At 42.8% G+C, this 14,560-nt stretch overlaps 1 protein-coding gene across 1 annotated transcript; it reads left to right on the forward strand.

Moving 5' to 3' along the window:
* Positions 1-3,347: 3,347 nt before the first annotated feature.
* Positions 3,348-11,152, forward strand: gpr146 (G protein-coupled receptor 146). Its single transcript, XM_028411082.1, has 2 exons — positions 3,348-3,645; positions 7,753-11,152. Exon 2 carries the CDS (start codon positions 7,794-7,796, stop codon positions 8,793-8,795), a length of 1,002 nt encoding a protein of 333 aa, XP_028266883.1. The 5' UTR covers positions 3,348-3,645; positions 7,753-7,793; the 3' UTR covers positions 8,796-11,152.
* The last annotated feature ends 3,408 nt before the right edge of the window (positions 11,153-14,560 follow it).

Genomic DNA, 14,560 nt, shown 5'->3' on the forward strand with positions numbered 1-14,560 from the left:
TGAGCTTAATGTGCACTCCCAGGCCTCTGAGCTTAAAGGCATGTGCACAGCATGCACTGTAATGTACTGCTGTACTGTTTGTCTTTGTTTGTGAGCATGCAGATTTTTTGGTGCTGATTTTGGACGTCATCATTTACTCTGTTCAGACATTGTAGCAGAAAGCAATCCTAAGAACATAATCTGATAAATTAGTATTTCCTAACATGTGTGTGCCCACAGACACTGTGGTTTATTCATCATCATTACGTGTCTGTGACCATCTGGTGCCAAAGTGGCTGTGCAAACAGCTGACATGCACCCAGGGCTGACTATCATTTGTAAACAAGCCATATGAGAAAGTAAATGCAGACCGGAGCCTTACAGAGGCACTGAGGCTTCCAGGAATAGGAACAGATTTCTGAGCTTGATTGGGGATAAACTGTTAGTCCTCAGACCCATGACCCACCCTGCCCCTAACTCTAACACTTTCTCCCCCTGCAGCATTGAGGATCCACATCAGACAGTGTGAACCAGTATTAATCTGCACGCATTTCCTGTTGAAACATAAAGAAATATATGCAAGCAGCTAGCAGAAACATGTTTCACTTGACACGTCTCCTGGAAATTGTAAAATTGTATATGTAAAGGGAGCACCTGATCAGCGCGTAACACGTGTGTGCAAACATAATCGGACTAATGCTGTTGAACTCTGAAGACTGAATGTGACGGATTACTGCATTAACGCCAACCATTACTCAGAGGTGATGACTGTAATGAAGATGCATTTGAAGTTGGTATGCAGATCTGGAAAAGTCTGCATTTAAAACAACCTAAAACACTGGGCATATAAATAAATGTTTATTTACAATCCTTCATTGATTTACAAAAAGCAGAAAGTGTACACACATGAATAGCTGCTTTGTTTTCCACCATTAATGTGACGAATTCCAATTGGTGATGACTTAATTACTGTAGCATTGCTGTCTCCGGGGTTTGCAACAAACCATTAAAGGTAGCTATGAGCCAATGAATAGTCTGATATTGTGTCTGTGTTTTGTGGCGTTACCAATAAACATTATGATGCTCACTGAGCTGTCTGGGACAAAATGCTCACAATGACAAATTGGCAGTTACTGTCAAAAGAACAAGTGTTTAGAGCATTGATGAACAGTGGCATATTTATGATGAATATGTATTGCAATACTAATGGAATTTCAGCTTGTTTTTTTCCAAATATAGTACTTTGTGACTGTGTATTTGATGCATTGCTCTTATCAAGTTAAATATGTTTTTTTGCACTGCAGCTTAAAAAAATGGTCAACAAAAGGTCTGCACAGTAGTGTGTGTGGGGTGAAAACACATCAATGCTGTCTGCTGTAAAGTTGTTCATTTGAACATGGAGGTCTATGGGGGATTGATTCAGTTTTGGAAAAAGCCTCAAGTGGCCACTAGAAGAACTGCAGTTTTTGACACTTCACATTCAAAGTTCAAATCTGGACACTGTATTGGACTCCATGGCAGTACATCACACACTGCATACAGCTTTTGAATGATTTCACCTTCATTTCTTACAAAGTGGCACAGGAGACTAATGTTCATCTCTCCACTCAGCCACAAGTACATTTTATTTTCATACTGTTCACTCCAAAAACCTTTCAGCCCTGTTTTTTATTTTGATCACCAACCTGTAACATATCCATTGCTTGCATGGAGAGCTGAAGGGGAGCGCAGCTATTTTTTTTTCAGCCTTCAGAATCAAACATCTACTTAACACTGTGGACTTTCAGTGTTCTGCCCTGGGCCTTTTGTTTGCGATGCCCCTCGTTCCCCTCAGGTGCTGAGCAGGAAATTAGGAGACGGATCTGTACACAGTGAGGCACTGATTAAGACCTGGTGTTACCAGGCAGCCACTGTCACTCTCCTGGATGATCAAATAAGGTTTTTCCAGCAACAATTGCAGTAAACATGAACATGACATTTATTGCTATGGGTATGACTCATTTGCACCGACTACAAGATGTTGACACTGTAGACCTACTATAAATACTATGCACTACAATGACAGTCTAAATCATTGTGATGTATCTGGGTTATTAAAATACAGTGTGATCCCAAGTTGTGCATATGAAACATTTTTACCCTTAGGTGAACTTATATCATATCTGATTGGTCCCCTGGTTAAAACATGTTATTACTTTGAATTGTCTGCAGTACAGCATTATTCTTCCTGTCAGGATTATTATATGTACGGTACTGTAAAGAAATTACATCATAATCCCTAATCCTCTTAGTCACCAACACAGAGGCTCTTCATCATTCTAACAGATGTGATTGTTATAATACTATAAGTGATTATTAGCTCAGCATCAGAACTTTTTTTTGTGAACACAGCCACAGATTGGAGCTTCACATCAGCATCAACAGTCAATGCTCAGTACTTTCCCTGCTGACTTCACATCCATCACAAGTTTGGTAATGTTGGTAATGTTTGTAATGCAGCACGTAGTTATGACCACAGTGTTACACGTATCACCTAAAAAGCAGAAGTGCTGCCTAACACATCCTAACAGATAAACGAAAGATTAGTGTGATGTCATTTGGACATTCTCTAGTAGGAAGTGGAGGGGTGGATGGTTGCTGCAAGAAGTAAACAAAGACTGAACACAGCCTACTGAAAGCCTGCTAACACTGGTATAATTACAGTGTGTGACTCAAATCATGTAGGTCAGTGATGCAGGCTGTGGTGGACGGTCTGTCCTCAATGCCACAGTATAAATCAAGGCCTCCCTTGGTGTGCTTCAAGTGCCCTTGACAGCCTGCAAGTGAAGTGCCTTTTCTGCATGTGGTGCACTCATCTAACCCATCCTAAAAGTGATGCACCCATATACCACAACAATAAAGCTTATTTAGTAGACTACACCATGGTTTCTGAACACTGGTGGAAAGAACAGAAAACAACTGTTGGTTAGGATTTGTCCAGGGGCCACAGACAGAAGACAATATTCACATCATAACTTTGTGCAGTCTCTGGCTCAGTTATGGCAGGGGTTGGACTGAATAAAGCCATGTGTTAGAACGGCGTTGTTTCTGATGGTGGTGAGACAATGAAAAATGATTCAGGCACATTAGATAGAATCGTGACATTGCTGGTGAACATTGTGTGGTGTAAATCAACCATTCATCTGAGAGTAAACTGTGCTCAGACGTCAGCTTGGACCAAAAGTCCAAGAAACACACAGACTTCTCACCGTGTCCCCTGAAGTGATGGAAACATGTGTGTGTGTGTGTTACCTCCGTCTCCTCGCGCCCCACCTCCCTGCTCTCCGTCCAATCAGAGCGCAGAACGTCCATTCGGGCCTCGCGACTCGCAGCAGAGCTGAGCGGGGACGCGGTGGGGGAGGGTCACGTGTGTACACACTGTGGCTCCGGCAGTAGTAAGTCCGGAACGCTCGGCCCCTTTTCACCAAGCTCGACCGAAAAGTTCCGAGGACAAGGCAGAACTCAGCTGAAAGCTACAGAGGATGGTTCCGCTGTAGGAGCGCGTGCAGATACGTCCATACGTCCTTTGTCCCTCACATGAACCGACGGAGAAATGCCAGTGGAAATGCTCCATCCAGATCCAATGCCTCCGTAGGTTTGTCACCGAACCGAACCGATACGTTTGTGGTGAGTTATATTCTCATTTCTGTTACTACTAATACCAAAACAATGATAAATGAACATATTATTCTGAGGGGGGTGTGCAGCTTTAGTCAACAACAGAACTGTTCGGACAGAGGTCCGGCCGCTGACAGCTGCGCAGTGCGGTGACAGGGTGGTGGACCCAGCGATGGGCTCTGTTCTCAGCCTTGTTGATGATCTACGTTTATATTATTGTTATTATATAAAGCAAAGTTTCTCACGGGGTCAGCTTTCTGAGAGAGAGGAAGTTGTAGCAGTTTGTTCAGAAGTCTCGCAGGAAAAACAATAAAAGAAAGAAGTTCTATGCATAAGTATATGTTCTTTTGGACATGGACCAACCTGTGGGTGACCTGTCAGTTAGTATAATATATTCCTTTAAATCCCAAGCCGTTAATATGTAACTATTTCTATTTAAATGATGCAATCTTGTGTAAATCATTTATAAAATGCAAAGTCTAATTGACCCATGTATTCCGCCTACATTCATCCGAAGGCTCACATCTGGTCATGACTGAGAAACAGATACATATTTTTGTATAATTACTAATTATGTTCCAAACATTATTGATCGGACTGCGGTGAGCGAAGATGGTGCATGTAGCAGTATTTATTAATTGTATCTGTCAGCTGAATGAGAGCTACTCTATCACAAAGTAGCTCTCATTCGTCCGATCAGTCTCTGCTCACCAGAAGAAATGCTTCTTGAGATTTATAAGCTTTGCACTTGTTGTCCTCAACTTCATCCATGTGACCTAATAGGGACACCGGGACGTGTGTGTGTGTGCTGGGGCCTAATAGCAGTAAAGCCTGCTTTGTGCTGACCATTGAACTCTGACTTTGTTGATGCCTGTGACAGTTAAACGTGTTGCCGGAAGGAATCCGTGAAGGCCACTGACCGTGACCTGCGTCTGACCAGAGTCTCTCAGGCTGGTGCTTGATAAGAGGAAATAACTGTTTCTCCAAAGAACATGTCAACACCCTTTGTTTAGCAGAGAGTACAGAGAGTTTTTCTGCTGTTACTGGGTCTGTGCTTAAACTGACTAACAAGGCAAGAGGGTCGTTGTTCTGTATAGTTTGCAAAGAATTCATTCAGATGCAAACAGCCTCGCAGTTTTTGGGAAAAATGATCCAAATGAAACAAAAGCACTCCAGTAATGGACTTGATGGCTAGTATTTTAATCATGTCTGAGGGCTTAGTCATTTTAATTTGTTAAATGCTATGGTGCACCAGTATTCACCTGAAGTCATTAATATTCTCTGTTAATGGGCTCATTTCCAAGAATCAGAAGTCAGCTGAGAAACACACAAGCACAGGATGGGATGTAGCTTAGTCTTAAAATACCCATCTGAATGGCCTGCTAGGGGGTGACGTGCACCAGTTGTTACACTTGACCTCTAAAATGACTGCACAGCCACCACATGTGTAGAAGTGAGTCAGGTAATCTTATTTTCATTCTGTAGTATTTTGTCCTGCCTCAGGCATGAGCAGCGAATCATGTGACATCACTCAGTCCTTTCTGAGAAGGGCCTGTAAATTCCAGTAAGGATATATGAGGGGTGTTGGCCCCGTATGTCACACTACTCCCATCAGCCTGCATGCGAGATCTGCCTTCAAAAAGCTGAGACGTCAAGCACGTGGGAGTCACTGTTACGAGATCGTGTTTGGTGGGCCCCCCCCCCCTTCTGGGAATTTTTAACATAACTACTCTTGACATGGAGTGGTGCACAAAGTTCAGGCAAGGCTTTACCAACACTGTGAATCCATAGGAACTAGAGAGAAGCTGTAGGGCTTTCTTCTGGCTTTTCTTCTATAATAATGGATGGGTTAAGGCTTCCTAACAGAAGGTCAATACTATAAACAACCCCTGAAAAACAAAATCTATCGATGTGAATGAATGTGGCCTTAGAAATGCACTACAATGCACATGACAACTGAGCATAGTCTCTGCTGTTGTGCTTCTATTAACAATGCACCTCTGACCTTCACTCAACCCCAGCTGACGTCACTTCCAGCTGGAGCCCTGAAACAGTCCTCATTACCCTGAATTAAAACAGACATAGCTCAAAGAGCACAATCTGCTCTGCCTCTAAGTCGGGTTGAGTAGATGTTTGTGTCTTCCTTAGAGATTCCATTATCGTAGGCAGCAAAATGTGCAGAACTGTGACTCTTACAACACCCAATGTCAACTGATGCAGACAGAAAATGGACTACCTCTCACAGGTCTGATGTGGAATTTATACATATTAAGTGCCATTTGTTTGTTTATGTACAACAATTAAATGTATTTTTCTTAATGGAACAGGCAAAGGTCCTGGCTGTGCAGTATTAAATACAAAGGAAGTGATCCTGTTTAACCTGTGTACGTAGGAAAGAGGAATCATTTGTTCTTTACTTTGAAATGAAATCATTCATTTCCATAGCAGTTAAAATAATGAGAATATGAGATCCCCTGCAGCTATCAGAAACTACAGGCTAAGCCAATGTGGTAATGACAGGGTGGCATATACAGCAGGTGCTAATGAATGGGGACAGCCAGCCACAATGCAATAAGCCCCCTTCAATAATCCCAATGACTTGCCTTTAAGTCATTTTCTCCCTAAGTAGCAGTATATTCAGAGGAACTTTACTAATGACAGGTGTTTTTGTCCAGGCCTGTTTCAGTCAATGAGTCACCTATCTGCGTGTGTGCATGTTTACTGTCTTAGTGAAAAGTAACTCTACACTCTCCTCCTCCTGATCCACTTCCAGTCCAGCTCTGAGCTCCAGCCTCCAGTATAGTCTCACTGCAGCCAATTGGAGTGGTATAGAGGAGGGACTGAGCACTTGTGTGCGTATGTGTGTCTGAGGCTTAAGGCCAAAACAGCCCCTCTGTAGTGGTGTTACGTAAGTGAACGGAAGAATGTTTCCCTTTTTACTGGCATTGTAACTCATCCTCTCTGAAAACAAACTGCCTCCCCAACACTGTGTTTCAGGGAAAGGTTTCCAGAAAGTTCTGCAGAGATTGGAAAGATGTTTTCATTGTAAAATTGATCTTCTCTTCAGAGAATCATTGTTTGGGGAGTGAAGAACAACATGTGGAAGTATGAGGAAATACAACAGAGCAGCTTCACCAGTATCACTGCTGTCCAGCAATATTAGAGTTTCCCTTTTCCTCAACTTCTTTGAGTTATTGAATGAATTATGCGTGACAGTATTAGATTATATAAGATTATTGATTGTTTGCAGCTCTATTACCCTTGACCTGATCATTTGCAAGAACTGCCCCCCCCCCCGCCTCCCCAGCACTCTGTTCCAGGGTGGAGGTTTCCAGAAAATTAGTAACCTGTTTTTATTGTAAAATATATATTTTATATAGAAATTATTGTTTGCGGAGTGAAGAAAGTGAAAGTATGACAAAATGAAACAGTTGCAGTATTACTGTCTTTCTTCTCTTTAACCTCTTTGAATCATTGAATTCATTTTGTATGAAAGTATAACATGAGCTTCTTGATTATTTGCAGCTCCATCAGCCTTGATCTAAACATTTGCCTTGCCCTGAATTTACACCCACAACTCTTACTTCACTGACCCTTCACCAAAGCCTGCTTCACATTTCACTCTTTATAAATCTACCCATCACCACATGCCCAGCCCCCCACTCAACTTGGCAGTAACATGGAAGGGAAGATGAATGCATTTCCCTCAGAGCGGCAGCACCAGAGCTGTCTTTGAAAAGTGTCTCTTATCTCGCAGCCTGACTGTGTATGAGAAGTACAAGGTCAGCTCTGGTAACAATGTCCTGTGCATGTGACTATGTTCAGACAAAGGCAGGAACAAACTTGCCAAGGTGTCACACAATTGCAGTTTTGTATTCTTCCACTTAAACAAAGGCCTCATTTGCTCTGGCCAGTGAGAAAAAAGTGGGTTTTTTGAGGCTGAGCTAGCAAATGAAACACATTGTGAGGTGTCTGTATTCAGCCAGTCAGATGCAGTGAAGTGAAATTAACAGTGTTACCCAGGGCAGGAACAATTATGATTCCTGTTGTGTTATAACTGCAGTTCTTTCTCACATTACAGTATGAGTGCAGTAACTAACTTCTGTTTCCTCACAGTCCGCCTGTTGAGAGCGCCCGGCCAGTGTCAGAGCTCAGCGATGTGGATCTGCATGGTTTACAATGAGACGGACACCAGCGTGGACTTCCGTCTCTGCCAGGACTTTGGCCTCATCCTGTCTATCTTCTCCCTTATCTACCTCCTGGTGTGCTTCCCTTTGGGGCTGTGCTACAATGTGCTGCTGGTCATAGTGAACCTCTCCAACAAGGTGTCTATGACCATGCCGGATGTCTACTTCGTCAACATGGCCATTGCGGGTCTCGTGCTCAATGCGGTGGCACCTGTGGAGCTCATGAGCTCCACCTTCACTCGCTGGCATGCCTGGGAGTACAACAATGAGGTCTACATCACACTGCTCATCCTCTTCAACATCTCCTCTCTGGTCATCATGTATTCCACCACATTACTCAGTCTAGACTACTACATAGAGCGGGCTCTGCCTCGTACTTACATGTCCAGTGTGTATAACACCAAGCACGTGTGTGGGTTCATCTGGGGTGGTGCAGTGCTCACTAGCTTCTCCTCACTGCTCTTCTACGTGTGCAACCACATTTCCACTAAGATGGTCGAGTGCTCCAAAATGCAGAACAAGGAGGCAGCAGACGCCATTATGATGTTCATTGGCTACGTGGTCCCGGCGGTGGCTGTTCTTTATGCTTTTGTGCTCATTTTGCGGATCAGGAAGGAGTCTACACCTTTAGACCAGGACTCTGCTCGCTTGGACCCTTCAATACACAGACTGCTGCTAGCCTCAGTCTGTGTACAGTTTGTACTGTGGACCCCGTACTACATGACCCTGTTGGTGCACACTGTAGCTGGTGCACCAGGGTACATCAGTAATGCACATTACTTACCTACCTACTATTTCTTGAGATGTTTGTCTAAGCTGTTGGCTTTCTCCAGCAGCTTTGCAATGCCTCTTATGTACAGACAGATGAACAAAAACTTCTCCAACAAGCTTCAGCGGCTGCTCAGGAGGCTGCACTGCAGAGACCAGTCCTGCCCTCACGAACGCTCAACAGTGCAGCAAGTGGTGACGTGAGATCACCCCCTGGGAGATCACGGGTGCCCCTCCTACTCCCCAATTTTTCCACCTCTTGGCCTAGCCGGCACTTATCTCCCTCCTGCATAGCCAGTATCTTGACTGTGCTCTCTCACTGCTCTGGACTGTGTTAAGAGCGACGTAGCTAAGTTTGGAATTTCCTGTCACCTTCCAGAGCTTGATCTGATCTATCCAGTTCTGCAGTGAGAGGACAAACCAAGCAAAAACCACTAAGTGCTGCTTTTTTTTCCAGTCACTTGAGTAAAGCTCTCCACCAACACGCTTCTTTGGCTTCTAGTTACAGGGTGGTACATTTGGCACAACCATTCAATAAGTGCAGTGTTTACCTATAACAAAATAGCCTATTGTAGTGGGTGTGGCTTTGTGTTATGAACGTTCTGCAGTTAATGGGTGAGTTTGACTAATGCATGACAGCTAAAATTACACTATAAACCCTCAATATGCTATTTTTAAATCTTTATAGTGTTGCAGCCTGATGCTTTCCCCTAACACACAAGTAGAACCAATAAGCTGTAAACTTTAATTATCAACTGCAGCCAAGTTATTTTGTTTCTGCATTGATAGATGGTGGATGGTATATCAACCACCCACCACAACTAATGAATGCTGTGTGTCAAACTCCCAAACCAACATTATGCTCTGCCAGTGAATATCACTGTTTACTGCCCTCAGACTAGAAGCCTACAGAAAGTGTAGTTATTTACTGAATGCCAGTGCTGCCCTGTTAGCTAGATGTGAGCAGTGGTATGAAGACTCTCAGACTGAGGCTTGGATCCACTCTTAGGCGTAAAGAGATTATACTATACTATATGTGTCAGCATACATCCACACCACTATGAAGTCAAATGAAATCCTCATCTAAAGCTTGTATTTTCAGGGTTCAGATAAAACCAGTTTACCTCTTGTGATCTCTGCTGACGTAGCATTACCATAAACTGTTCAATTATTAAAAATCAGCCTCTGCCCAGTACTGTAGGTGATTTTGGAATTATTTTTTGCAGGGCCTCACATAGGCTCAGTGGAGTCCATGTAGGGTCACAGAGAGGACCCAGAGGAGGTGGCATGTACATTCCTTGAATTTTATAAGCATTCATGGGAAGTTCTGTCCAGTGGAAATATCACTGGGTCACACCAGAAGCAATATTCAAAACTTCCAAAATATGAAAGGCTCGCCAGAAGAGTTAGTTACTTTTATGCTGCTTAGATTTATTATTGGCCATTTTTATTGTTAAGAAGCCCATCAGTGAATTAGTTTATGTTTTCATTTGTTTCTTTGAGTTATCCAGTTTATCTGTGTTGTAAACAATACCAGTCGCAGGCTGATTGTTGACAGATTCAATTTCATGTTGAAGGTAACCTGCTAAAATATTTGAGTGTGCTTTCACTGTGAAATGTGAAGGATTGCCACTTGTACTAACAGCAATTTGAATTTCCATTAACATAGTCACATAATTGAGATATGAACGAGTGTCCAGCATTTAATTTTCCCTGCATGACTCCATGCTCAGTAGGTGCATCTGCAGTCAAGCAGGTGGAAATATTTCCGTCTGTTTGCAACAGTTAATCATTGTTTGAACTCAGTTCAAAGTCCCAGTGAGTGATGTTCATTTAGGAACGCAAACAGCAGTGCATGGTCCCAGAATTAGAACACAATCACTAAATAATCAAAGGGTCTCCAAATGACACTATGTGACACATCACTACACAAAGTGAAGGACAATCAGTGCACCACGTTATAAGCAGAGTGTCTGCTTATGTTTGAATATAATCCATATCAAACTCTGATGATGCCATAATGTCATCCATATTTCTGCTTTTGAAATGTTTTACCCTCACAGACAGGACCTAACAAACTCCCTGGCAAAGGTAATAATTAGCAGAATACATGAACTGACTGATAACATGTGGAGAATAAAGTGAGATCAAAGCTCCGAATCGCACCTCTCCCAGACGTCTGCTCCAGCCTGGTTTATTATTGCAGAGGGCCCTAAATCTCACATCAGTGCACAGAAATTATACTTCACCTAATCGCTGAAACAGACCAAGCATGAACACACCCTTTTCTCTAAAGTGTGCATTTTAGCTATTTGAACAGCAAAAAAACCTCAGAAGTCCAGATGGATCCACTCTGAATGTGACGCTCCTGTGACTGTGTACACAAGTGTATATGTACCATACAAAATAATATGTATAGTGTGTGAAAGATTTACAGGAAGATACTGTGTTCTTTCAAAATGACAGTATTATTTTCTGAGAGATATATATTCTGTAAGTAATCTGCTCTGTTGTCAGCTGAATCAAAGACTTATTAAACAATAAACTAACACTGAGGCGACCGTTCCTTTTATCACATGGACTGTTGAAACTGGTGGAACTGATGTCAGCAAGTTAAACATAAAGTCCCCAAAATGTTTCTTTAAATGAAAAAGTAGGATACTTTTATTGTGAAAGGACGGCCCTCAGTTAAAGTGTACATCAAACTAATGTGCAGGTTTTTCCTCCCTGTGAAGCTGCAGGGACAGAGGATGTGAAGATGGTTGCCACGGCTCCCCTCCTGCTCACCACACTGCTAACAGCAGATTGCTTGTGAAAGGACCCTTTAACCACAAACTAACAGACTGGGGAAAATAGCAGCATTCCAGGCATTCTGGGAATTGTTTTGTCTTCTGTGGGTCTGACAGTGCAAGACTGCTGCCATTCTCACCGAACAAACAAGGTCACTGCATCTGATAACAATGCTGCACACAGAGCTGGTGTCAGCCTGCAGCTGCAAGGTGTTGCTACATGGTGTGTTTGAGGATCGCACGGTAAGAATCAGAGGCCAGGTGCCATAGGAAGGAGTGATACCTGAGCATCAGACCCAGTAACAGCACTATGGAGTGTGCATTCATAACATCGTAGGAGCCATGAGGAAAAACAACAGCTCCGACAGGAGGAGGGGGGCTTAAATTATACGTACAACATCTTGAAATGATATGATAATACAGTGAATTATACACGGTTGTCATGGTTGCAATTTCTCCCTCTAAGGACTGAACTTTCGGGGGTGTGTGTGTGTGTGTGTGTGGGGGGGGGTAACACAAAGATCACAAACCATCAGTTATGCTGTTGCTGGCTTTATTTATTGTGTGAAACTAACTTTAGAAATACAAACACAAGCAAATTAAGCAAACATCAATTTGACAAAACATCTGCTGCAAATACAACACAACTACATGTGACATGCGATGCATACACAAATCACAAACAAGTCTGCCTTTGTTTGGGCGAGCTACTGCAGTTTGCTGTTTTTGCATCGCTCATGCAACTGCATATGTAACCTTAACCCGCATCATTCAGTCACAACAAAAGAAAATTACAAAGGAAAACTGGTGGTTTTTGCAGAGGAAACAGAAATGTTTGCAGATCGCAGCCTGGTCCATCACTTTTTGGGGTCCCCTGAAAACATTTTGCACCATTTGAGTGTTTGGTTGTGTTGTATGTGCATAAGCCACTAAATAAGCATGGGTCTGTTGTCATTTGTGGCACTTGCAGTGTATTAGTATGATAACTTCGTGATTGTGTAGTACATGTTATACACCATCAGGCACTATATGATTGTTCTTAGAGGTGAAACACATTATTTGAATATGTATGAAGCAAGCTTTCCCTATGATGGTGTAAATGTGTCAAAACACATTGTTTTGTTAGTCTACTAGGAAAAGCTCTTAACTGTAAAAGCATCTGTCTGGAAGTGGGGCATGCTGACACAGCACACTTGTTTTTTAATGTGCTACATTAGTCTTAATGTTGTTTTTCTCCTTTAGAGCTTTAGCCAGACCAAAAGTATGAGGGTCAGGTTCAGTCACACACACCCACACGCCATCACACAGCGTCAGACCACCTATGAAGACAGAACATTTAGCTTGCGGCTTTACATGTTTTACTTGGCTGTCAGCTGCATTTCACACACAACCTCCGACTGCCGCTGTTTTTCTTATCATGAGTGAAACTGGTGCTGTGCAACGTAAAGATCGGGACAAGACTGGACAGGTTACAGTTGGTGTTTTTTTGCACACAGGGTGTCAGAAAAAGGCCAGAAGTAGAGTTTCCTGATGCAAACAAGCAACCAGAAGTGAAAGTGAAATCCTTGAAGAGAAATCACAGTTTGGGAAGAAAAGATAAAAACCAAGAGGATACAGGAAGTAGTCTTCATCTTCATCACCTCTGCACTGGGGAAGCAATGTGAATAAGGCCAGCTGTATAAAAAAACAACACGCCCTTCCTCTGTTTAACCACTCATCTGCCCTTTAAAGTGAGGGAATCAGAAATAAAACTGATGAACAATAAAATCCAGCATCAGCTAAATATCACAACTGGCCCTGGAAGCAGTGCAGAGCTGGAGCAGGCAGGATGTTCCATTCAGAGTTTGCGGTTGAAGCTGTGGGAGATGCTGGATAGAGCCAGCAGCACATCAGACTGGTAAGTGGAGGCAGATGAGGGTGTTGCAACCTCCCTCCCCCAGACCTCCCACTTTCACTCCCCCACCTCAACCACAAGCAGTTAAACCACACAACGTCCCATTAACAACACTGGTTGTGTTATCTAGTGCACTGTATTGGAAAGCTTTAGTGTTCTAAAAGCGTTAATATAATGCTTTGTTTTTATAACTATGGTCAGATATTACAGTTATCATAACACAAAAATGAAACCATAAGAATGCCCTATTGTCAATAACCATATAATTGAATTATCTGTGTGCCTCCTTTAGAACATTCAATAGCTCACCTGAATGTATTCGAGTGTAGCAAATTATCCTATTAACCACACCAATCCTTCGTCTTAGCTCCATACATAATTATTCACTGTTTGTGCCAGTGGGCCACCTAGTGGATATAACTAGGAAATGCACCCGAAGAAGTCTAAATTTAGGGTGATTAAAAGCCAAACACCCGAGGCAAGTCTAAAGACCAGGAGACAGAGAGAATGTAAAACAGAACCAGTCACTGTAAACAATACAGTTTCAACCATTGTTAGCCACATGCACTGTCCTTTAGCAACATATGGAAGAACATTTATCACATAAATCCAATCCCAGCTCCTGTGTTCAGGCTAATATTGTCTGAAGGAACATAACTATTTTTGCCTCTTGATCTGCACACTTTCCCTCCTCTCTTTGGCAGTCTGGCACCTTTCCACAAGACTGACCACCACATCCCTATTTTCCCCTTATCTGTGTGAAGTCATGCAGACTGAATGAGTAACTCACATTTCAGGTAGCTGGGAGAAATCTGTGTGCCTGTGTGACCTCCCAGATTTCATCCCCACCTCTTTTCTTCTTCTCAGCTGCCAACTCAACCTCGTACTACAGCTCAGATCTTCTTCTTCCAGCCTGCTCTGCTGTCCCTCTTGCTTGTTTAAATCCCAAATCATTTTTTGCCAGCAGGGCTACCAGCTGCCATATCGACCCTGTTGCTCCCTCAGACTGTTCTGCTACGCTGTATCATAACTACCGAAATCAGATTCTCAGACATGAAGCTGTGCGCCATCTGTACATAAAATAGCAAGAGAGGGTTCCAAGGTGAAGGTAGCACTTCACCCATCTGTCATCATACACATTTACCTAGCATTGTGCCTAGCTTAGATTATTGACATGACAGTGAGGGTGCTACTTCTTACAGTGTAATGAAGACACCCTGGAAGATGATCCGCCACGGTGAGATTCACGATATGATGAATAACGCCTTGGGACGAAGCAGGTTGTC

The sequence above is a fragment of the Parambassis ranga genome, chromosome 8 (genome assembly GCF_900634625.1).
Source record: "Parambassis ranga chromosome 8, fParRan2.1, whole genome shotgun sequence".
Classification (NCBI taxonomy): domain Eukaryota; kingdom Metazoa; phylum Chordata; class Actinopteri; family Ambassidae; genus Parambassis; species Parambassis ranga.

Bases quoted from the DNA above. Each gene is read 5' to 3' on its own strand.
- gpr146 (XM_028411082.1), top strand. From the start codon at position 7,794: ATGTGGATCTGCATGGTTTACAATGAGACGGACACCAGCGTGGACTTC.